This window comes from Tachysurus fulvidraco, chromosome 25 (assembly GCF_022655615.1).
Source record: "Tachysurus fulvidraco isolate hzauxx_2018 chromosome 25, HZAU_PFXX_2.0, whole genome shotgun sequence".
NCBI classification, from domain to species: Eukaryota; Metazoa; Chordata; class Actinopteri; order Siluriformes; family Bagridae; genus Tachysurus; species Tachysurus fulvidraco.
The window spans coordinates 8,823,418-8,849,114 of record NC_062542.1 but is presented as its reverse complement, the minus strand read 5'-3'; the positions used below and the strand labels follow the sequence as shown (position 1 = coordinate 8,849,114).

Below are 25,697 nucleotides of genomic sequence, written 5' to 3'. Positions count from 1 at the left end.
CTCATTTAAGTCTCAAAACAGTAACCACGTGCGTTTGGAGCCATTGTTCTCTAATGGAGCGCAGCTGTGTCCGTTTGTCTGTTGTGAGCTCGTCAGTTCCTGCTAAATTATGAGTAGTGTAAGTGTAATTTGACAACACATTTGATTACTTATTTCAAAAGTAAAATATTCCCACATAAGAGGCACTGACAAATTATCTACCAGTGATGTGTATATTTTGCGAAAAGATTTGTACAATATAACCGAACTGCCATCGACACCCGAGGCTTTGGCATCTTGCAACTTGCTCATACGGGTTCAGTTACATGCAGTTTTATCTTGCGTTTATGCAGCTTGCAAGTCGACTGGAGGTTGCTTTCAACACCAACAATGTTACCTCAGTTTTTCTATTGATTATTGGGGAGAAATCATCATTGTCTCTGATCGACCAACTGGATGAAATTGCATGCAGGGTATCTGCTTTTAAGACATTTATTTATTTATTTATTTATTTATTTATTTATTTATTTATTATAAGATGGTAATCAAAGACCAGCGCAGATAATTATTTGTATATTCCTTAGTATGAAAGCTTGAGCTTTTGGGTGGACTTTAACAGTTTAATAAAATGCTGTTTATCCATATAGATCTAACAATGGATCGTTTCGCCTGATTATAAATTAATAACAATAACAACAACAATAATAATAATAATAACAACAATAATAATAATAATAACAATAATAATAATTATTGTTATTATTATTATTATTATTATTATTATTATTATTATTATTATTATTTTTCCAGAATAACAATACTTACTTAATTTAAATAATGAGCAAATAAAACATTAAAAAAAATTAAACAATTAACTTTGACAGAAACAAAGTTAAATAAGGGGTTGTATAAAACTCGCACCCGATTATTTTTAATAATAAACACAAAATAATGGTTTATTTTACTATCGCTGTGCTAAAGAGTTCCATTCGAGTCCACTGTCCCTCTCAGGTTGTCTTCCACTAGGACCAGGATAAGGTTAAAGTGGTTAATAAGGATAAATGAAGTAATTTCATTACATCATTTATTTCTATTTTCTATGATCTAGATCATTTTTTTGTGAAATCGATGCTTGTGAGAAAACCCTCTATTATTTAAACATGAAAATGCATTTAGAAGTAACTTATCATGAATAGTCTGACATTCTGTTCTTACTATGAATAGAATGACTTTGTTACATTAATCACTGACGTAAAGTTTATTTGCTTTGCTTTATTGTTTGCTGTATTTATATTTTTATTTGTAATAAAAGCGCGTATTGTAACAGTTATGCAAGAGGCACAGGAACAGACCCCTTTTCTTCTGAGCCACAAAAGCGTACAGACATTTTGTAGAGAGATTGTTTTTGTTTAACGCTTTAAGTCATTATTATCAATAATATTTCACAGAATGTGAAATGCGTTCATTTATTGATCTTGAACATCAATAATGCAAGTAGTTTTTTCTTTATAACTACGACCTTACAAGAAATCGCTTCCATCATTAAACTATAGATATCATAGACTTATATTTTACGATCAAAAAATGCTTATACGTTTACAATGTATAAAGAAGCACGAATAATTGGGCGCGCAATAGTGACGTGTGCGTGCGCGCGACGCCTCGATTACTAGGACAGATTTTTTTCTTTCTCCTTTTTCTTTAAGATCTGGATTCAAAAAGATAAATGAACGAAATACATACAGGCTCGGTACATTTGAGTGTGTTCTGTATAATAAATCTCTTTGGGTTTCAGTCCTTTATGAGGGTCTCTGTGTTGTCACTTAAAGAGGATTCTAGGACATGAGATTAATCCTTCACTTTCTCGTTTAAGCCTCAGTGACGTGATCTGTTGTTTTGGTTCATATGGCCAAATCTGTCCTTTTTACTCCACAGGATTTGCATGAAAATGAATTTAAAAATGTTACACTGATATTACGGGCTCTTGAACAAGTGATGTACAAAGACGAAGACTGCATCACGCAGCTGGTCTCTGGGGGGCTAATGATCAAGATAAGTGATTTATTTATTTATTTATTTATTTATTTATTTATTTATTTATTTATTATAAACATATAGTTATTGTTTGTACATTAAAAATGTATCATAAATTTACCCATCCTTCAGGGGAAGGAGGAGATTTAATAGGTTAACATAATGTCATTTTTTCCCCCAAACATGCTAAATTGGTTTGAGATGGTTTGTGAGCATCTAAAGGTGCATGAGAAACTAAATAAAGCTCCAATGCGGATCGTGGAAATGTTCTTTGAAGTGTCAATGGTAATGTAATCTATTTATAATACATGGTTTTAGTTAAAGCCAAAATTTGCCAAGCCAAAATATGCATTGGATTAGGCAAATAATTTCTCAACTATTTTATTAAAGAAAAGCTATTAATCTATATTCAGTTAACTGTGATTTTGTGTGTATATATATATATATATATATATATATATATATATATATATATATATATATATATATAAATTTTAACTTCTCTATCTCTTTCAGAGACTTTGCCAGAGCAGCAGTGAAGGTGGCCCCACATTTTGTTTTTATCATTTGAAATGTTTTTATTTTTTTATCTTGATTTGTAATTTTGTGACTTTGTGGCAGGCAGCACTAAGATTTTGGAAATTTTTATACTGAGGTTTGGTGCTGTTGTGATTGACCAAAATGTACATTTCAGTCTTCGACTAGAGGTAAGTTTAGTTTCATAATGTTTCGAATAATATAATTTAAGGTGGACATTATTGCTATTAGAATTCAACAATAACCACGTTATTCTGACTTTTTGTTTTGTTTCCCCCTATTTTGTTCACTCTCAGGCCATTAAGACAATAAATTCAATGCTGGACAGTGCTTCAAAAGAGACTCGCAAAAAAATATGTCAGTCTGATCATAGTTCTCTGTTGTAAGTTTATTTGTCAGTATAAAGTGCTGGAAAAAAAGGTTTACACAAGCAATAAACATGGAATACTAAATATAGAAGTATATGCAATGTAATTTTCCTTATTTCACAGCATTTCACTGTTACTGATGGACTAAGTGTGATATCTGATGTTTAGCAAACATTGCCTCCTAGTGGTATTAGGGTTTACAATACAGGTCATTTCGAGCCATGCAATGTTTTTACATTGCAATATTTACACACTGACTACATTAAGCAGAATTTGAATACTTTTGTTTATGTATTTTTAGAGAGGAGTTTGCTAATGCAATAATTGATGTTGGTGGTAGGTCATCCTTTTTCTACTATATTTGCTGTAGTCCAACACAATTATCACCGCATGTATTCATGCAGGTGCCCGCCCATCATTTTAAAAATAAAATTTAATCAAATGCCTCAAATTTCTATTTTTTCTTAGATTATGAAATGCAGGTGGCCATTTCTGAGGCACTCTGTCGGATGACGCCCAAGAAACAAAGGGAGGAACTGGCTAGCAAGTGGTTCAGCTACAGAAACTTTGCTTCAACTTTCATAACAATAAGGGTTAAAGAGTTTGAAACAGTATGTTATTACAGTAATTTCTCATTTCTGTAGACGATTCATCAGAATGATGAATTTCTTGAATTTGATTAATAATATGATTTCCTTGAATTTCTTTTAATGCCTTTGTATGAAGGATTGTAGGATATTTCTGAATGAACTCAACAGTTATTTTGGAAGCTCAAGAAGGTATGTGCTTTGTGTGTATTTGTATTGCAATGTAATACACTGGAAAGGTCAGCAATATTCTGCTTTGACCTATTTATGAATTATGCTCTGTTTTCTCTCAAATGCACACAGAGTGTTTTCATATCCATGCCTAAGGGCATTTCTAGACACCACTGAGGTAAGATTTCAAAGAAATCAAAATTTCATAACTTGTGTGCATAATATTTTTTTATTCCACCTTAATGCTTTTTTTTGTTTACTTAGTTGTTTAAACCTGAGGATGAACTTTTGCAGAAGTTCTGGATAGACTTTAACATTGGGACATCTTGCATTGGCTTCTATGTAAATGACGCTCAAGTGAGTTTTGAGCTTATTTTGACATTGGTTTTATCAGTCATTTCATTTGTACACACTGACTACATGAATGAATTATAAGCCATAAACATATGGTGAGTTTAATTTAAATCCAATAAATGGTGTATACCTTTTACAGAATGCCTCAGTAAATAAACATTAACTCATGAGAGGTTGAAAAACCTAATGTATACTTTAAAAAAAGGTTCTGTTTTCTATAAAATTATTGTTTATTTTCTATTAAACTTGTTCATAACTTAATCATTATAATTATTTATAGGAAACCCTATGGGAACTTATTAATTTGCCTATAGAAGCTGTAAGTTCATACAACCTACAAGGTGAGTCAGATGCACCATCATCTATGGCCTGACAACAAGGCTAGCATTAAAAACAAACTAGATTACGCTTTGATTTCTGTATGTAGACAATTATACATACCTTTTTGTTGTTCTTATTTTAAGCAAGAATTTCTTCTCTTCTTAGAATGTGGTGAACAGAAGATTTTGAGTGTTCACATGTCTCTTCCTGTGTCTCATGGGAAGATCACTGGAAAAATGGTGCAGATTACTTTTGACTGTAGGCATGACATTCAAACTGCTTTGAAAAAAGTCTATGCTGGGGGAGCTGAATTACAGCCAATGGATACCACAAAGGTTTATTGGATTTTTGTAAATATGTATGTAAAACTACAACAGAATACAACTTCCTGACCTGAGGCTGCATAATTTAGTAATGGAGATACAGTTGTAAGGGTAGGGTTTATTTCCAGATTCTTTGCACAAACGGCAGCTTTTGGTGTAGATTTGTTTTGTGAACAGCAAGGGGCCTGAGGCCAACATCAATGCTAAAAAGAGCCAAAAAAGAAACACCAAAATAGTTTAGGTCATTTAAAGTGTACTATAAGAGAAACCACCCGTAGGCCCCTAATGACCATTACAGTTTCATAGAATATAACATGAAGAAGCATCCCTGAGAGGAAACATATTCTAAGGGGAACCAATACTCATACAAATGACACTGGACATGACTATAGTCCCATCTGAAAGCACTGGAAGCTGTACTGCTGTACACTGAAGACATTTGGGATTGAGTTAGAAAATAAATTATAGATTCATCATTTTTTTTTTGGGGGGGGGGGGGGGGGTGCGCACGGTGGCTTAGTGGTTAGCACGTTTGCCTCACACCTCCAGGGTTGGGGGTTCGATTCCTGCCACCGCCTTGTGTGTGTGGAGTTTGCATGTTCTCCCCGTGCCTCGGGGGTTTCCTCTGGGTACTCCGGTTTCCTCCCCTTTCCAAAGACATGTATGGTAGGTTGATTGGCATCTCTGGAAAAATTGCCCATAGTGTGTGAGTGAATGAGTGTGTGTGCCCTGCGATGCGTTGGCACTCCGTCCAGGGTGTATCCTGCCTCGATGCCCGATGACCCCTGAGATAGGCACAGGCTCCCCGTGACCCAAGTAGTTCGGATAAGCGGTAGAAAATGAATGAATGAGATTCATCATTTCATCTATATGATATTTGCATATAGATGCGCTAAACTCTTAGAACATGGTACTTCATGGCATCCCACCCCATTTTTAGATAAGCAAAAACATTGGAACAGAGTCTTAAAGTAATACTTAATATTTAATTGAATGTTAACTGCATCAAACTGATAACCATTCGACATACTATCTAGGATGAGATTTTAGCTTTAAATCTATAGCATCAAAGTGAAGTCAACCACTTAAAAATGATTGAAACATGAACATGTAATATAGTAATATAGAACAGGGCAATATAGTGGAAAATCAGTGGTTTCTTTATTGCCATAATCATGACCTTACTAAAACCAGAATGTCAGGTCATCTTCTGCAGCATGCAGAAACATCAAAGATGAAATACATTTGTATATAGGTATGTAATAAGATATTTTATTTGGTTAAAAAGGCAGTCTCTTACAAACATGTCTGATCTGTCACATTCTACAAAAAGCACAATTCTAACATTTTTTGTATATTTACTAATCATACAATAACTTTGCTTTAGACACAATCATGGTCAGATATTATGTAAGAAATGTCTTAATTTGAAGTTTTTTAATGTATATACAATCTATAGGCTATTCATGTAGTACCATTCATAACAGCCCTCTGATTCAATGAGTGGCAAGATGAGAGAAAGTGTAATATGTTTTGTTTAAAGATGAGAGAAAGTGTAATGTTAGTAAAAAATAATTTCATTAGTATTATAAAATACTAATTGTATAAATTGTTTCTGCAATGTATTTGCAGCATTCGGCATTTAGTCAGGAAGATTCAGGTGGGTAAAATGTCATTACTTATGCCCCAAAATATATCTAACTTATTTTTTAAAGAATGCAATACATTTCTCAATACACAAAATTGTTTCTTGTTCAGGAATTCAAACCACTTCGTCTGAAATTAAAAATACATTCACCAGGTATACAACTCAACTAGTATTTATTTTACATTCTGCATATTGATGGGAGAAAGAAATGCATTTTCTGATACCTATAATTTATAGTTTGTTTATTTTCCTGTAAATGTTGGCGTCATCTTGATTGGCAAAAAAACAGTTTTTGGAATAAAACATCTCAGAGCAGGTACATGTCATGTACCAGTGGTACCAGAAGCCACTTTGTTCCAACTTGGGCATATAACCGGTCTAAAACACAAATATCTGGTCTTATTGCAAAAGCAAAACTGTTGGCTGACGCAATACAGTGGAACACCTATTTCATGCTGTTGGCATTTATGAAAACTCTGTCCTGTACATTCCCACCACAATTATACATTCAGACCCATTCTCTATATAGCAAGATACAAGGCAATTTTTCCCACAAATTATTTGTAACTATTTTCCTGTTTTGTTTAGTTTTGCCAGTCTAATAAGAGTTGCAATTCTTTTTTTCCATCAGTATATTATTTAATTGGATTAAGATGATAGTCATTTCTTTCTCTGCAAAAATGTAGACAATTCTTATCAAACACTGGTATGTTTATGTATACCCTTTTTTTTCCCTCCCCCTGTTTAGTACTCCTGTGACAGAGACTACAGGAAGAGCTCAAGTAAGTATTGATCTTGATCAGACAATATGATGTGAGACCTTTAAGTTACAACATTTTATCTTTTTCCCAGGGTTCCTTTACTCTTTAAGTGGGCCTGAGAAATTGCCATCAAACAAGTGAAATTAAATCTCATTTATTACTTTATAATTTACGCACATTGTGTGTGTATACATATACTGTATATGTATACACACACAAATGTTTTAGGCAGGTGTGAAAAATGTAAAGTAAGAAATGCTTTCAAAACAGAAGTGTTAATAGTTTGTGTCAATTAACACGATGGAAAGTAAATGAACAGTAGAGAATCCAAATCAATATTTGGTGTGACCACCCTTTGCCTGCAATTCTTCTCTTGTTGCACACAATTTTGTCTTGAACTAACCACAGATCTTCTGTGGAAGTAAACTGCCTCCAGTCTGTCGCTCTATGTAATCCCAGACTGACTTGATGAGTTTAAGATCAGGGATGTGTGGGGGCCAAATCATTATTTCCAGAATTACTTGTTCTTCTCTATGCTGAAGAAAGTTCTTTAGCTTAGCTTAAACTGCTTAAAGTTTAGCTTTACTGATGGTATGTTTGTGGTTGTTGTCCTGCTGCAGAATATATTTTGGGCCAGTCAGCTGCCTCCATGATTGTATTGCCTGATTAAGTGTTTTTACAGCATTGAGAAATTAATCCTGGCCAAATCCCACACTCCATTTGTGGAAATGCAGCCACAAACTTGCAGGAAACCTACAGTACACCATGCTCCACTGCTGCCTCCAGACACTCATTGTTGTACCACTGTCAATACCCACATATTTAAAGATTTGGCTCACCAGTCCAGAGCACCTCCTTTTTGTGCACCCCAGTTCGTGCGTAATTGAGACTTGTTGGAGGTGTGGCCTGTGTTTTCATGTTGGAGGTGTGGCCTTTGATCAGTGTTACCAGGGCCCCGCTCGTTTCTGCCAGTTCTTTGCTGATGGCACTGCTGGACATCTGAAGATGTCGAAGGGAAGTAAGCATAATGTGTCTCATTTGCTGCATTGTTTCCTTGGCTAACAAGGAACTATGGTCCTCAACTCAGCCCGTTTCTTTCTGCTCCTTCATAATTGAACAGCACATTGTGAAACCCCAGTTTACTTTGAAAGTTTTTCACTGGAGCAGACCTTGCTGACACAGTAAAACTTTGTGTTTTGTAGCTGTACACAGTTTTGTGTTTTTATACGACCTGTGACATGAAACTGTCTTCCACAACCTCACCATAGCACCATATAACTCATACTAGATAGTATGTCTTCGTGTTTCTCACCCAGTTTTATCCCACATATGAAACTGATGATCATTAGCACCTTCTTGGTACAGTATATTTGGTTAATTACACCTTACTCTGATGCCTACAAAATCCCTGACATGGTGAGAGCATAGAAAGTGTGCCAGATGCTGGGAGTAGTCAAATGATAGTTACATTAAATATTGATTTTCTTTAGATTATTCTTCTGTTTGAACACTGTGCATTTTTGTAAATTGATAAAAAAAAAAGTAAAATATCTTTTTGAAGTATTTCTTCACATCTGCCAAATGTGAGACACATGTAGACACACATTTTTTGGTATCTGCAGATGTAGGTCATTCACAACAGAACTTTTTTTTAGAAAAATGATCCAAAATTGTGTCTGTGGCTGCCAAAAGTGTGAGAACCTCTATGGTAATTATTGTGCCACTTCATTATCACTCTTGCCTTATGACATGGTGCTCCATCATGCTGGTAAATGCAGGGATCATCCTTAAATTGCTCCTGGGTCATTGGGAGAATTTGCCTTTGCAGGGAATTTTGATACCATTCTTTATTCAGGTGATCCAGTGATTTTGGGCACAAATGTGAGTGATCCCACTCCCTTGGTTGAAAAACAACCCCACACACACTGCTAAAAATGATGTGTTGGATATACTTAAAATATGTATGCACCATTTTTGCTTCACACTTTAAGTAAACCCAACTTGGAAAAAAATACTTAAAATTAACCAGAAAGCCGTTATATGTACTTAAATTTTTGGGTACACACAACATTGTTTATTTAAAAATATATGTAACATGATAGAATCTACTAAGTAATTGCAAGTTGTTAACTTAAAATTTAAGCTCATTTATGTAAAAAAAAAAAAAAAAAAGACAATTAATTGAGTAAATGTAAAATTTTAACTTATTGTAGATTATCAGCTATTGGTCTGCATATTGCACTGCTGCTTTAATGGGTTAAACACAGAGCACAAATTCCTAGTATGGGTCACCATATGTCACTTCACTAAAATAAATTACACATGCAAATCACACAAAATAAAGCATTTTTCTTTATTTTTTTAAACAGGCTGCAATGCAATGGTGAAGCCTAAAACCACAAACCATGAATGTACAACAAATGTGTCACATTAACAAATGAAAGTTCACTTCCAATAGGACACTTCCTTCATGCTGCCCCATTTGCAACACTTTCTTGCTCTGAACTAGAAGGAGAAAAAAAAACAGTTTTATATTTAGTATGAATAGGCAAGACAATGCAGTGTCTTACTAACATAGACCTTTTCAGTAAAAGATTGTATATACTAAAATGACCTAATATTACATGGACCAGGGCGGGAACAGAATTAGCGTGCCAACGCGATGCATGGTCATATTCCTCTGAAATAAACAAATTAATTCGATGGAGTCTGCTTTAGCAGTCGCACAATCGCATGCACACTCGTTCCTCCTTTCATACAATAACTTTCTTGTACAAACTAGACTTTCAAGTATTTAAGTAACACATTTCTAATTGCTGAAGCTACATTCGTAGAAATTCAATTTAAAAAAGTTTCTTTCTTGACCACAAATGCATTAACACAAATAAATGAATGTACCTTAAAACGACACATCTTACCTCTTTTCAGCGTCTTCGCCTCTTTGCGTTTCAGAAAATATCTTCACCTAACACTACAAACAAGTGTTTATTAATGTCAAAACCTCAAAATCAAATATTTTGCTTAGTTTATAGAAAGTTAAGCTTACCTCTTTCCACCGTCTTCACATGTGCATCACCAGATGGATCCAGTTTTTTCCAGATTTGCATATCACGTGGCTCAGTCATATACTTAAAATATTGTTATAATTACTTAGTTTTAATGCAATTTTAATACTAGTTGACGTGACTTATGTTTTTTCATTATATTTAGGCATACACTTAGGTTCGCCTTGTAACTTGTATATTTATGTTACAGACACTATATATGCTAAGTAGAGGTTGAAAAGTTAAAATTACTTTGTTATTTGTGTTTAGTTTATTTATTTTTATAAGTAATGGTTGTTCAGCAACCGAATCATTTTTTAGAGTGCATAAATGGTCTCAAGATGCGTCACTGTTTGCATGACACAGGACTCATGGTAAAGTTCACCTTTTCTTCCCCGGACAATTGATTTTCCAGATGTCCCAAATAGTCAGAAGGGAGCTTCATCAGAGAAAATAACTTTGCACCAGTCTGCACTGTCCAATCCTTGTATCTTTTCCAGAATGTTTGTCTGTCTTGACGTTTTTCTTGGAGAGAAGTGGAGATGTGATTTCGTAGCTGACTCCTCAGGAGGAGATAGTCCTGGCATTTGCTGGACACTATGGGATGTCCTGATGCCACCTTCACTGCAGTCGAACTTCTCTCAATCAAGTTTTTGATGATCCAGTAAATGGTTCTTTTAGATGCAATATTCTGAATTTCCTTGCATGTGAGGCCATTTTGATGCAAAGCAATGATGGCTTCACATCTTTCTTTGGGCGTAACCATTGCTAAAAAGAACACAATGATTGGAGGCACATCTTTCCTTTTTTTATAGTAATCAGTCTGCTCTTAAAATCCAAACAATATGATGGAGATTTTTCCTGACTAGTAATTAATAACACTTTCAAATGTGCTGATGATATGACTTGGAGAAATGCTGTTAGCTGGTTATTTTATACCAGGGCCATAACCAGTAAAGTTTTGTTCAGTATAAGCTGCAAACATTGCAAAACACAAAATTTGCCAAAACTTTTGGCCATGACTGTTTGTATGTATATACAGTGTTACTTGAAATGGTGTCAGTCATTTCTGCATAAATATGACCCAAATGTATATCAAGTCCTAAAAAAAATTAAGTGAATGCAATCAGTCAAATGAGCCAAAAATATTATATTGTACTTTATTTAGAAAAATTATCCACCATTGTGTCTGTGACTGCCAAAAGAGTGTGAACCTTTATTTTCAGTATCTATGACTACCCCTTGTGCAGCAATAACTGCAAGTAAAGTTTCCAGTAACTGTTGATTTGTCCTGTACAATGGCCTGGAAGAAATTTATTCCATTCCTCAGTACATGAACTGCTTCTTTCAGGTCCTTTCACAACATTATTATGGATTAGGGACTTTGGTTTGAATGCAGTATTTTCCTTTCTCCAAAAATAGTGCATCTCTTTTAAACCAAAAGGTTTTATTTTAGTCTTGTTCGTTCACAAATTATTTTTCAAATAGTAAGATTTGTCCACATGATCTTTAGTAAACTTCATAGGCAGCAATGTTCTTTTTGGACAGTAGTGGTTTTCTCCTTGCAACTCCGCCTTGCACACCAAGATTGCTTTTTAGAGTGATCTTTGTTGGTTGACCACTTCTGGAAAATGGTAGCAAAAGGTCTTTGATTTCCCCCATTTGTAAATAATCTGTGCGAACATACCTTTATGGATTCCAAACTCTTTAGAGATGGTTTTGTAAACGTTTTCAGCACGATGAGCAATAACTCTTTTTCTTAAGTCCTTTGATTCTGCCATGGTCCACTTCCACAAAAATCCGTTGTAAATCACACTTTGCACTGTTTTTAAAAAACAAGGATATATCACTGAGAAATTAACATTCAATTCACAGCCAACAGTTCTGGTGGACATCCCTGCAATCAGCATGATAATTGCACACTTCCTCAAAACTTGCAACATCTGTGGCTTTGTGATATTTGATTAAAAACCTGCGCATTTTAGAGTGGCCTTTTATAGTGGCCAGCCTAAGGCACACCTGTGCAATAATCATGCTGTCTAATCAGCATCTTGATAGGCCAAACTTGTGAGGTGGATGGATTATCTCAGCAAAGGAAAAGTGCTCACTAACACAGATTTACACAGATTTGTGTACAATATTTGAGACAAATAGCCCTTTTGTGTACATAGAAAAAGTCATAGATCTTTGAGTTCAGCTCATGGGAAAATGGGGACAAAAACAATCACATTTCTGCAGCCATTTGTAAGGGGTTATTGAGCTATCACCACAAAAGTAAAATGGTAATTTGAGTATGAACCCACAACTATCTGATGCAATTTTAGATTATCCACTTTGGTGCTGTTCATGTTTAAAAAAAAAAACCCACAAGATTGTTTTGGAACATTGTGTCAACCCACTTTTTGGTACTGTACACATCACTCAAGCCTTTCTTTCTGAAAGGAATTCGCCTCTGTTTCTAAAACTATATTTTTATAATTAGCTTCTAATTGTTGTCCGTTAAGAGTTTTCTTAGTTGACTGACTGGTTTGGAGAGCAAGAGGAGTTACAGTAGTAAACAAGTGTCAGGAATAGGGGCACACATTCCAGGAGTACACATACAGCTCAATTTGACAGAGGAAATTGTTAATGTTAAGTGTAATTATTACTTAAATATAATTTGTTAAATGTTAAGGTTGAAATATAAATATCAATGCCTGAGAGCAATGTTCAATATAAATATTGGGTTAGTGCTAGTTTTGGAACTAGGTTGCAAATTGTTAAAAAGCAATTGCATGGGTGGCATTTTTGGGCTGGATTAAAAAGCAGGCCACAGCCACAGATCTGGTTTTAAGGCAAATAATCAGACTCGAGTTAAATTCATTTCTGTTCTGTTGCTCAGGTGGCACAAGCTAAAGACATTGTCTTCAGTCAGTCTGTCTCTTCAAATGGGTAAAAAGATCATCTTGCACTCAAGTGTAAAGTTTTTATTTATTCATTTTTTTAATTCAGTAATACTGACTTGTCCTTTTTCCCTTTTAGGTCTGTCAGTTCTGTTAAGTCGTTTCCATCTGCAAAATCTACACAAAAGGTTGTTGAATGTTCTGTTGTAGTGTTCTCTAAGGAAAGATTTTTGTACTTCAATTTACATTTGTCCTGTATTGTTTATTTTTATTAGAGGAGAATTAGGATGTTTCACTCAGAAAGTGACAGCTGTGTGTCACCAGGTGAGAGACCTTTGCTTCAGTGTGACTACACCAGGAAAAAGATGCGGCTGAAAAGTAAACTCAAAGGTACATGTAACTCATCAAATCCATTCATGTCCTGATTCTCCTTTCCAGTAATTATAATAGAGCCTATTTTTTTGTTTATAAATAGTGCAAGAAACTTAATTTCTTTCTTTTCTTATAGTTCTCCCCCTTTCCTCACCAAGTAGTAACGAGGAGATGTACTTTAAGGTAACATTCTTGTTTTTTTTTTTACTGAGAAACTATAACTTGGTAGTCAATGTAAACAACTGCTGTTCCCTTTGATCTTACAGTATGTCAAATAACATGGACTCAGGAATAGTTGAGCTTATTAGAATAAAAGCATAGTAAATATATTTTGCAAGAAATAGTAGTTTATGATAAATATTTATTTTAACACAACTCTGTATGTATGTTAATGCTGACTGTTGAAAGGAATCAACCCATAAACACAGAGTCAGAGAGAGGTGTCAAGGAATGGATGGGAAGCAGAATCTGGATCTTTCCCACCAAACCAAAGAGTCTGTTCTGGATTCAAGCAAGTCACAATGAATTATTTACATTTAGACAAACTGTATTTTGCTCAGTTGATGGTGAAGTCACATCATTTATCACATCATGTTCACTCAAAGGTGAACATCACATTCCATGCCATGGTTGCCACAGTAGGTGCTAAAGTCCCTGATTAAAATTGTTTTTAGAGTAAGTCTTTTCAATCTTCCCCAAAATGGTTCAGAGTAGGTGCATATTTTCACTCAAACCAAGCAGAAGTTTGGGTGCACCAGATGGGTTCATTCAGATAAAGGATGTGTTGGCTCACAAAAAACTTGTGCCTTGGGTTTGGCAATCTGACAAGGACGGCTTTGTCAGAATGGATGTCTGTTATGTTCTTCACAGATGGAATGTGCTGTCAAATGTGTTTCACAGACAGCACAGAGATGTATACTTTGGATCAAGATACATTGGTGTATGATTAATTGGCAGAAAATACAGTTGTTCCGGAGGTCAGACACACTTTGTAAGTGGCTGTATGCAAACAAGTAAAAAGGTTTTTTATTATTATGTAAATCACTATACATAAACCCCTTGATGTTGCTTAATGTTTTAAATATTTTTTCATATTCTGTTATTTGATTAAAATTGTATTTTCAGTTGAATTTAATTGCATCTGTATAGTGGTTTTAATAATGGACATTGTCTCACAACAGCTTCACAGAAGTATAAAAAATTAGAATTAAAAATGAGAAAAATTAAAAATAAGAATTAAAAAATAGAGTTAAAAATTTCAAAATACAGATGCAAACAGTGCAATGAGCAAGTCAGTGGCAACACTGGCATGGAAACCCTAAATGAAATTATGAAGAAGAAACCTTAAAATGAATAATGTCCTTTCTGCACCTACAGTATATACAGTATTTTCAAGTGGAGTTGTGTAATCTGGAGCTTCTGAGCAATATATAAGTATAAGCTTTAATGTTATTTCGGAATTCATTATAGATTTAACGAATGTGGCAGCATTACCTGCATACTAGTGACAAGTTGACAGACTGTCCCAGAGAAGGGTTTTTTGTGTAAATATGCAGAATGTCCCTTGCTTGCATGCTAAAGGTGTTCCCCACACTGATACTGGTTCTATACTAGTAGTACAGTTGTACTGGCCATATAATTCACTGGCACATTCTGTCTGCATTGTTCCCGGTCATGTTGTGTTGGCCAAAAATATTGTTCCTGTGATATTTGTGTACATCTGCTTTGTGATGTCAATTTTTAAAAGTGAGAGAGAAATTAAAAAAAGATTATTGAATAATAATCAATCTGTCAGATTTTGCAGAGATGAAAGAGCCCTTAATCTAGTGTCTAGTGAGGGTTTTTACTGCTGGGTGGCAGCAGCAACCAGATGGCTGATCACTGTTCACTTTTTTGTCTCTAGTAGTAGCTCTGCCTATTTTGTATAAGAAAAAAAAAGGTAGGGTTATAATCTTTGTATCAGACAGCCTAGTAGGCTAAACAGACAATGAGTGGGTGATATTAAAGCTCATACCAGAGGCAGAGGACTTTCCATCCCCAAAGCAGCTTATGCTAGAGGCCTATGTGCTGACATCACCAGCTCCGCAATGCTGAAGCCTACAAGGTGGTCTTCTAGTTCAGCCAAACCCAGAGGTGACCCAACCAACACCAATGGTTGACATGGTTGTCCCCTACAGACAAGCTCATGACAGAAGCCGATCAGGCAGCCTCCTAAGAAATGTCCAAGTGAGAGGATGACCAGGCAGTCCCCAAGCCATGCACAATTCCAACATGACTATTGAGATTGCACACATTTGACCATTCATCACTTGAAACAAAAGTAACATTTAAGGTTAACACTAACAAGCATCAGAGTTATTGTATTTATTGTTTAGTTTTAAGAGCATACAAATTTTGCTTCCAGCTGTACTAGATTAGATGTTCTGAGGTTTTGAATACTTTATAATTCTTGATACTGTAGATTCATGCATATGCTTCACTGATTTCCTTAGAAATTTCACAGATTTCACTGATCTCTTAGACTTTATTGAGAATCTTTATCAAACAGAAATTAATTTGGGTTGTGATGCTGTAGGTGAGGAGCAGCTTTCTATCCCTACACTCAAACCCAGAAAACTATTCATCTCCCCCTCGCTGGAGAGTGCAAATGGTAGGAACCCTAAGTTGTCTCTTTTAAAACCCTATTATAGTCACAGCCTGAAAACAGAAAGACAGAGACTAAATTTTTTTGGGGAGTTGCCATTTTAAAACAGTGCCACATCATCCTTACTATACATTGATTAAGCACAATGATTGTGTGTGTGTCTATGTATAGAAGCAATAACCCAAGCATTGATGGAAGATGATGAATCTGAGGCAGAGCTGAGTTCTGGAGTCATGGCAGCCTTTGATTCCTTTAAAGCTCAGCTAAAAGAACATTTCTCTGTAAGTAATTATTCTTGTAAAGCGTACATGTATACAAAATTAAGACAAAAGGCAGTAGACATTTGTTAAATTGACTCGATTTAATTTTACAGTCTAGGTATAAGAAGACTGAAACAAAGTCACTGAAATCTTTGACTGACTGCCAGAAAACTGTATCCTCTTTGCTAAAAACTGTGCATGAGCAAAGGTAAAAGGCCATTTGCAGAATAAAGTCCCCTCCAAAAGTACTGGAATGACAAGGCCTATTCTGTCATATGCCATATACTGAAGACCTCTGGCTTTGAGATCATTTGGGGGTAGGGTGGATTGGAGGAGTTGTCATCGACTGCTATTGTTTTCCCGGGCTCAAGTTTAATGTCTGGGTATTGGTAGTATCCTGGTAGTCTAGTAGTAGTTTTTTTCAATACACCCCAGATTGTTGTATTTGCTATGCCCAATGTGTATGCATTCACACTGATCAACTTCAAATTTTTTCTCAGTTTTAGATATAGTTAGTTATCTGGTCTTCATGTTGGCTTGTCTTTTTCAAATTCAAGGTGACAAAAATCCTAGGTGACAAAAAACTCCTGACACACCTGAAATGTGTGAGTGCAAACTAAAGGTGACACATTCTAATTGTTTTACACATGTAGATGTAAGTATCAGGAAATAAAATTTTAAATTTGAGTGTTTGATTCTATTGTCCCTTATTTCTTTTGATCTCCAAGTCAAATGTTTTCAGTGTTTAGCAAAAACACCTGGCCGGTGGAGATGAATGTGGTGTTGTTGTTTCCTGTCACCTGAGCTGGCAAAAAACACACGTAATTCAAACGAATCACCTTGTCATTCCAATATTTTGAGAGAGACTGAATTAATATAAAGTATAATAATTAATATACAGTGTCTTGCACTGAACTTTTCCAATTTTTTTCCATGTTACAACCACAATCAAAAATGTATTTTATTGGGATTTTATTTGATAGACCACACAAAGTGGCACATAATTGTGAAGTGGAAGGAAAATGATAAATGGGGTCCAACATTTTTGTATGAATTCAGCCCCCTTTACTGATACCCTTAAATAAAATCCAGTAGAACAAATTGCCTTCAGAAGTCACCTAATTAGTAAATAGAGTCTTGTGTGTAATTTAATCTCAGTATAAACACAGCTTTTCTGTGAAGCCCTTAGAGGTTTGTTAGAGAACATTAGTGAACAAACAGTAAAATAAAGACCATGGAAGACATTTGACACGTCAGGGATAAAGTTTAAGAGGTTTAAGCAGGGTTAGGTTATAAAACAATATCCCAAGCCTTCAAAATCTCATGGAGCAGTGTACAATCAAAACATGGAAAGAGAACGGCACAACTGCAAACCTACCAAGACATGACCATCCACCTAAATTGACAGGCTGGTTAAGGAGAGTATTGATCAGAGAGGAAGAGAGATTTACAGCTCAGGTGGGAAAATCTGTCCACAGGACAAGTACTGTATTAGTCATGGACTCCACAAATCTGGCCTTTATGGAAGAGTGGCAAGAAGAAAAACATTGTTGAAACATAGCCATATGAAGTCCATTTGCAGTAGGTGACAAGCCATGTGGGGGACACCGCAAATAAGGAAGAAGGTGCTCTGGTCAGATGAGACCAAAAATGAGACCACAAATTTTGGCCTAAATGCAATTCATTGTGTGGCGGAAACCTAACAGTGCACATCATCCTGAACACACGATCCCCACAATAAAACATGGTGCTGGTATGATGTTGTTGGGATGCTTTTCTTCAGCAGGGACAGGAAAGCTGGTCAGAGTTGATGGAAAGATGGATGGAGCCAATTACAGGGCAATCATAGATGAAAACCTGTTAGAGCTAGCAAAAGAGATTGGGGTGGAGGTTCACCTTCTAGCAGGACAATAACCAGAGCTACAATAGAATGGTTTAGATTAAAATCCAGATTTAAATCCAATTGGGAATATATGGCGAGACTTGAAAATTGCTGTTCACAGAAGCTCTTCAGTCAATGAGACTAAGCTTGAGCTATTTTAAGAAGAATTGGCAAATTTTTACTCTCTAGATGTGCAAAGCTAGAAGAGACATTCCCAAATTCAACTGACTCCGGTGGGATGGATACAAATTCATGCCACACTTTTCAGATATTTATTTGTAAAAAAAGTTTGGCACCATTTATCATTTTCCCTCCACTTCATGATTATGTGCCACTTTGTTTTGGTCTATCACACAAAATCCCAATAAAATAAATTTTTCTTTGTGGTTGTAGCGTGACAAAATGTGGAAAGGTTCAGTGGATATGAATACTTATTTTTCAGAAAATAATAATTGCAGCTATTTTGTACCCACCTTTGAATTTTGTAGCTTGTTTCAGTGATGTTATGAATGGCATATTATGTTATTATCTATGTCGAATTCATTCATTCATTGCTCTATTTTTCTATTTTCATATAAAGGCTTATTCACTTGGAATGCTTCCAAAATGCTGTAGTACAGCAGCTGGGTCAATTGGAGCAGAACTGTCTTTCCCTAAAGAACATTGAAAGAGAAACTGTGGTCTGTATTTTCCCTTACTTACTTGCATTTTCTTTAGCCCACAATCACACTTTTACACTTTTTCTAATGTTATTATCTTCCACATTTTAAACATGTATTACAACACAGGCAGGCATTTACATAAATGCAAGCAGATGGAACTTTTTTGCATTGAATAACCGTCAACAGCAAAATCTATTGGAAAATATCTAGATAAATACAGTAAGGGGAATTATTAGAGAAGTATTTCAATAAATATTTTGAAACTTTAATTTTGTTATTTACTACTTTTCATTGCAAGGCCAATTCTTTTGTTTGTGCTATATATGTTGATGGGGGGGGGGGGTGAGGTTAAATGTCAAGAAAATTTAGGGAGGAATAATTAGGTAAATGTTAGAGATGTGTATATATTATGTTAAGTACATGTTAAGCATAGTAGAGGTTGGAGACATTTATGATGGGGAAGTGTGAATAACCAGAAATAGATGTGCTTACCATAAATAAATAACAGAAAATGTTGAGACTTTATCACTTATTAATGAAGACAAAATAAATGCTAAAAACTAAATAATGTCAAACAAACAAACAAAAAAAAAACTATCCTATTTTAGAGAACTAACAAGAGAGGAGCAGAAAATATCAATGACTTCAAATTGCAATACAAGCTTAGTGTTGCAGAATCAATGAAGTGTAGCATTTGAGAGAAAACACATTCTTGCATTTAGAAAAAGTAATTGTATATTTAGGCAGAGAAAGGGAAAGAAAGAAAAATATAAGAGAATTATTCTAATAATTCTCTAATATTTCTGTTTCTTTCCCTTTCTCTGCCTAAATATAGGACTAGAAAATATTAGAGATCTGGTTTTGGCCTTTTAGAGATCTTGTTAGAGATAAAGGGGGTTTAATTACCAAACCATTAACCACAGGCTTAGTTGCAAGATGAAACAAGAAGCAAAAACAGGCAACAGACTTAGCTGGGAGATAAGAGGAAGACCCTTGTTGAGGTTATACAAAAGACTTTATGGTTTACAGACCGCCAATGGATGACTTCTAAAACATGGTGATGAGCCGGGATGAAGAACAGTATATCATACTTAAGTGTGCCATGCATCCTGATTACCAACTACAATTTGCATTTACCTGTGGAGGACAAATATGCAAGGGTACTGTGGGAGTCCGTTAATTTTAAATGTGCAGTACGTGACTTGGCAAACATTCAAATCACAAGTCGGCTTCTTCAATATGCCGACGATTTACTTATCTGTAGCCAGATGAATACACAGTGCTTAGAGGACTTGCTGATGGCACTAAAGATGCTGGCATGAAATGGGCATAAGGAAAATTTTGTCAAATGAAGGTAGACTACCTGGGGTGAGTTCTGGAGGGGACCATGCGGAAAATATCACCAGTGCATGTGGAAGCCATCTGTAAGGCTCTGCGACCTCAAACTTTGTGACACAGTTTATTCCCGTGCATGGCAGGATTCATTAAGCCATGGATATGTGCTTTTGTTTGCACTAAAAGTACTATCAATTAGAGATATGAAAACCAAAACAAACGCCCTATTAACTTGGTCTGCAAAGGGACAGGCCACATTTAAATTGTTGAAAAGCACCATGTTCTTCGCACCAGCACTGGCATGTCCAGATTACAGTAAACACTTCCATTTGTATGCAATCCTCTGGACCGGAATTGACAATTGAAAGTTGTAGCACGATTAACCCTGAAGATATTCCTCATGATTGCTCAGAAGAGTCTGAAGAGTTTCTAAAGGCAAGGGTAGACTTGGAAACGCAACCCCTAGTGATAACCCAACACGTTTTATTTTTGGATGGATCCTGTTACCAGACCAATGACGGTAATTAAGATGGATATGCTTTCTGCAGAAAACTCATGTACAATTTACTCTGACTTGGCATACACATATGGGGTATGTTACGTCTTTGGGATAATATGGGTGCAGCAAGGGTTTCAGAGAGCTGATGGCTCAACCATTACACATGGACCAGCCATATCAGAACTCTTGTAAGTGATAACTCTACCGATAGTGGTTGCTATTGTAAAATGCAAAGCACATAATTCAGCACTAAATACATTTCGGTTTGAGATTAAAACGATGAATATGTGGATCTGAATTTTAGAATATGGCACCTTTGATGGCAGACAACCCAAATTAAAGGAGAGATGTAAGAACAGATAGTATAGGGACAGAACAGTCTCGGTCATTAGGGATACATTAAATTATAAACTTTGTAATTTTTATTCTATTTTTTTATTATTTCATTAAAGCTGCTTTGAGACATTGTCCCTTGTTTGAAAGTCTATTCAAATTTACCATATTAAGGTAAATAATAGTTTATATTTGTTTGCAAACTTTCTTTCTTCTAAAATTATGAGCTGAGTTATTTCCGAAGTATTCTGTAGGTTTAATCCAATTAGAGTATATTGTCACACACAGAAGTGGTGTGATTTGGTCTGAATACTTTTAGCAAAGGTATGAGGGTTAGGAATAGATATTATAGTGGTTCAGTTCATTGAATGATTTTTTTTTCTGTGAAAAGTTGTTTATATTATTTTTAGTTTGTATATATATTTAAATATATTTAAAAAAAATAGAAAAAGGAAAAAGTATGTGATCCCTTTCTTTCACTAACTGTTGTGACCCCGTTGAACAGCAATAATGGCAACCAAACATTTACAGTAACTAGTAATCAATCTGGAACAATGGGTTGGAGGAATTTTTGCCCATTCCTCCTTATAAAATTGCTTGATCTCAATGATGATGCTTCCTTGCATGAACTGCACTTTTTTATTTTCTTCCATAGAATTCTTTTTGGGTTATTATATGGACCTTGACTAATTGAGCAAGACAATGACCCTAAGCACACGAGTAAAGCTTAAGTTTCACTTCAGACAGACCGGATTCTGGATGACACATTCATTTCTAAAGGATGACATCAAAAATTCATTAATAATGGATAGTGGTTATGGACCTTATGCAGCACAAAGTTTTGATTGATCTGTGCACAGAATATTTTTTAAGATGCATTTGGCTAAGCAAATTTAAGAAATGTACAGTAACAATGTTTTTTTGTAGAGCAGTTGTTTCCTTATTTCTATCCATTAATCCAAAAGTAGCCTTTTGGTCCTAGTGTTCTTTGTGGCTTCCGCAATTATTCGCTGCATCTTTGAATACATTTTTTATGGACGAATGCGGCTTTGGGGAGAAAATATATAATAGATGTCAAGTGTTAAAAGTGCTATACAGTTAAAATTTAATTCAATAGAGAATACTCAGGTTTATGTTCTTAAAACATGGCTAATGGCAGAACTATGCATGTGCATATTAATAGGCTGCTCCTTTGGTGTTTTTAATGATAATTATATAGAGTTTCATCTAGTCTAGTACGTATTAGGCTATCCCATGCAGAACATGCATTATGTCAGTGCTTAGCAAAGGTAGCACAGAACTTTTTTGATAACATACCCTGATAAATGTGGTACTTAAATATATTTCTATAATAAGTGAAAGAGGTGCAATAAGTGGAAAATTTGTAATCCAAAATGGATGTGTGTAATATGATTGGAATAGATTACCACAAGCTATTACACAAAATATAGGGGCTTAGACGGAGAATGCAAATTCACTCTTAAATGGTCTGGAAGCTCTTTATATTGTTTGGTAATTCAGATTAAGATATTTAAAAAACAAATGAGAACTGGAGTAATGTGCTCTCACTTCTTTGTGCCTCTGAGCAATCTGACAGCAGCATTTTGCATTTTGATCTCAATTGGGTCGCAATAACCAATACAGATTAAATGAATTCATAAATAATTTTCTCCAAGGTTTGAAATTGGCAATTATTTTTTTGTGATGAGGCTGACCTCTAAGTAAGTTTCCATGTACAGCACTGTCTTGAATGTCTTGTAGTTCATTCCAAAACATAGTGTTGATGGGCAGTATTAGGAACAGATTTTTTTTGTGCGTTTATTAGAAAATGATTAATATATGACATGACACTATATATAGGGTTCTTTTTGTATTATATAGCAGCTTTTTGAGTAGTTATTATACAGTGGGTCTGGAAAGTATTCAGACCCCTTTAAAGTTTTCACTCTTTGTTTCATTGCAGCCATTTGCTAAAATCAAAAATTCATCGCAAGACATATGAAAAAACACATGAAGGACTACCAGACTGTGACAAATAAGATCCTCTGTACTGATGAGACCAAGATTAAACTTTCTGGCATTAATTCTAAGTGGTATGTGTGAAGAAAACCAGGCACTTCTCATCACCTGCCCAATACAATCTAAACAGTGAAACCTGGTGGTGGCAGCATCATGCTATGGGGTGTTTTTCAGCTGCAGGGACAGGATTTGCAATTGAAGGAAAGATGAATGTGGCCAAGTACAGAGATATCCTGGAAGAAAACCTCTTCCAGAGTGCTCAGCACCTCAGACTGTGCTGAAGGTTCACCGTCCAACAAGACAATGACCCTAAGCACACAGCTAAAATAACAGGAGTGACTTCAGAACAACTCTGTGACCATTCTTGACTGGCCCAGCCAGAGCCTTGACCTAAACCCAATTGAGCATCTCTGGATAGACCTGAAAATGGCTGTCCACCAACGTTCACCATCCAACCTGATGGAACTGGAAAGGATCTGCATGGAAGAATGGGAGAGGATCCCCAAATCCAGGTGTGAAAAACTTGTTGCATCATTCTCAAGAAGACTCATGGCTGTACTAGCTCAAAAGGGTGCTTCTACTCAATACTGAGCAAAGGGTCTGAATACTTACTGTATGACCATGTGATATTTCAGTTTTTCTTTTTTAATAAATTTGCAAAGAATTCTACATGTTTTTTCTTACAAGATGGGATGCTGAGTGTACATTAATGAGAAATAAAATGAACTTTTTTGATTTTAGCAAATGGCTGCAATGAAACAAAGAGTGAAAAATTTTAAAGGGTTCTGAATACTTTCCCTACCCACTGTAACAATCATTCAATAATGTACACCATTTTACTGTTTGTCTTTTTCCAGGGTTTTTGGAAGTCAGTGTCTCATACTGTGACCATGTTCTGTGATAAACAGCAAAAGAGGTAGTCTAAAATATGACACGACTATGTGATGAATCTTAAGCCTGTGTCCAGCTTTTCAAATGTATTTTTTTTGCTTGTTTGTTTGTATTCCTTGTAGGTTGGATTCTCTAGAGGTTATAAGAGAGGATGTCCATGCCAACCAAAGCCAAGCAAAGGAAAGCGATGCAATGGTTAACATGGTATGTATCATCTAATATCTACAAATATTTCATAAAGTTTTGCCTCTGCATTAAAGGTGGGGTCTCCGTTGTTTGAAAGCCAATGTTGACATTTGAAATCACCAAAACAAACATGCCCCTAACCCAAATGGGTCCCACCCCTGTTTTGATAGCTCCGCCCCACACATACACCAGACAAGTATAACCCAGACAAGTATTATGGCGGAACCTGTACGGGCAGCTGACCGAGGGTATATTTTTATCAAAAATTTATGAGTTATACTATGGTAACACGCATGTGTTTTTGTAGTGTGAAAGGTTTATTTCCGTTTCACGCGGAAGACGTTCAGTTCTCTCCAGCGCTGGAAAACTGATCCTATATTAACATGTGTCCTGCTTCTTGCCTTATCGCAAGCCTTTCTTTGCTTTCTTTCTTTGTTTTTATCCACCATGTCAATGTTAAAACCGCTTTCTGCTAATGTCACACATGCGCACTGAACACACTCGCCGCCCATATTGACAAGACATGCCCCTTTGTGCATATTGGATACATGTTAGTTTTGTTTTTGTTTTGTTTGGCGGCCCAACGCAGTTTTCTGAAGCATTTCTCAAACAACAGAGACCCCACCTTTTAAGATGTGCATACCACCTATAGACCATTAGAGCCATGGGCATTAGGAAGAACACAGAACCAATGTATTTGCCAGTATGTATGGGGAAATTTGCTTATCCAAGTATGTACTGTAATGCAATAACATGCAGCGATGTAAAATAAATATATACACTATTAGCTGCTATGTAGTTTAATGAAAAATGATTAAATTTATAGAAATAAGATGGACAAAAGGTGTTACTTTTTAGAGATCTTAATAAATACAATTCTACAAACATATTAATACTGAAAATAAGTGTTACTGGCTCCTGAATTGCACTTTTTTAGTCCACTGCAGTTCCAGTTGCAGCGACCCAAGACAGCCCTAGAGAATGAGAAATTCCACAGAACCACAGATTCCAGCTAGAAAACTACACATGAATATTACAACTTTGATCATTGCATAATTTATATTTTTCTGAATTGCATTATTTGTATTCAAATGTATTGTTTCAATCAATTTGGTACACAAAACAGTTTGTTTGAATGTTATATAATGTGTGAAAAAAGCTGATGAAAACAAGCATGTTCCACTAAGTGACATTTACCTTGCCTTGTGATGGGGTAAACATTTTTCAAACTATATCTTGCATCTCTTTAATTAAAAAAATAATAAATTAAGAACATTACACACTGAATGTGTGGCAATTAAAAATAAATAAAAAATGTTGAATTCAAAAATCAACTTTATTATTATTATGAATAATAATAAATATTTTCCGTTTTATATTAATGAATTATCTCTGATTAGATTGCACTTCTGTCTTAATAAATACATATTAGACATACATACATGTACATAATACATATCTCATGACCAGTAATGCCTCCACTCAACAAAAAGTAGTAGTTTTGTACTAATATATATATATATATATATATATATATATATATATATATATATATATATATATATATATACACACATATATAAATAAAATATTAACCCTTAGTTG

General features: G+C 35.2%; 1 protein-coding gene across 7 annotated transcripts; it reads left to right on the top strand.

The window, feature by feature from the left end:
* sycp2l (synaptonemal complex protein 2-like) lies at positions 1 to 25,681 on the top strand. Of its 7 annotated transcripts, XM_027172692.2 has the most exons (29): positions 1 to 118; positions 333 to 452; positions 1,915 to 2,031; positions 2,197 to 2,298; positions 2,530 to 2,554; positions 2,635 to 2,720; positions 2,847 to 2,932; positions 3,220 to 3,254; positions 3,387 to 3,529; positions 3,645 to 3,697; positions 3,809 to 3,854; positions 3,941 to 4,033; positions 4,311 to 4,371; positions 4,517 to 4,686; positions 6,307 to 6,334; positions 6,433 to 6,475; positions 7,071 to 7,104; positions 13,009 to 13,058; positions 13,149 to 13,197; positions 13,285 to 13,399; positions 13,518 to 13,564; positions 13,790 to 13,892; positions 15,957 to 16,031; positions 16,197 to 16,306; positions 16,399 to 16,493; positions 18,748 to 18,847; positions 23,873 to 23,931; positions 24,029 to 24,110; positions 25,030 to 25,681. In XM_027172692.2, exons 1-29 carry the CDS (start codon positions 110 to 112, stop codon positions 25,075 to 25,077), a joined length of 2,184 nt encoding a protein of 727 aa, XP_027028493.1. In that variant the 5' UTR covers positions 1 to 109; the 3' UTR covers positions 25,078 to 25,681. The 7 variants fall into 7 exon arrangements, 4 of the variants coding, with proteins under 4 accessions (XP_027028493.1, XP_027028507.1, XP_027028485.1 ...); XM_027172706.2 differs by lacking the exon at positions 333 to 452 and having other exon boundaries at positions 31 to 118; XR_003444674.2 differs by lacking the exons at positions 1 to 118; positions 25,030 to 25,681 and adding an exon at positions 22,960 to 23,527 and having other exon boundaries at positions 139 to 452; positions 24,029 to 24,108.
* The last annotated feature ends 16 nt before the right edge of the window (positions 25,682 to 25,697 follow it).

Excerpts from the sequence above, each read along its gene's own strand:
- sycp2l (XM_027172684.2), top strand. The coding sequence starts at position 306 with ATGCAGTTTTATCTTGCGTTTATGCAGCTTGCAAGTCGACTGGAGGTT. Across the intron at positions 2,555-2,634 it reads TTGCCAGAGCAGCAGTGAAG|GCAGCACTAAGATTTTGGAA; the intron begins GTGGCCCCACAT and ends ACTTTGTGGCAG. Across the intron at positions 13,198-13,284 it reads CTGCAAAATCTACACAAAAG|AGGAGAATTAGGATGTTTCA; the intron begins GTTGTTGAATGT and ends TATTTTTATTAG.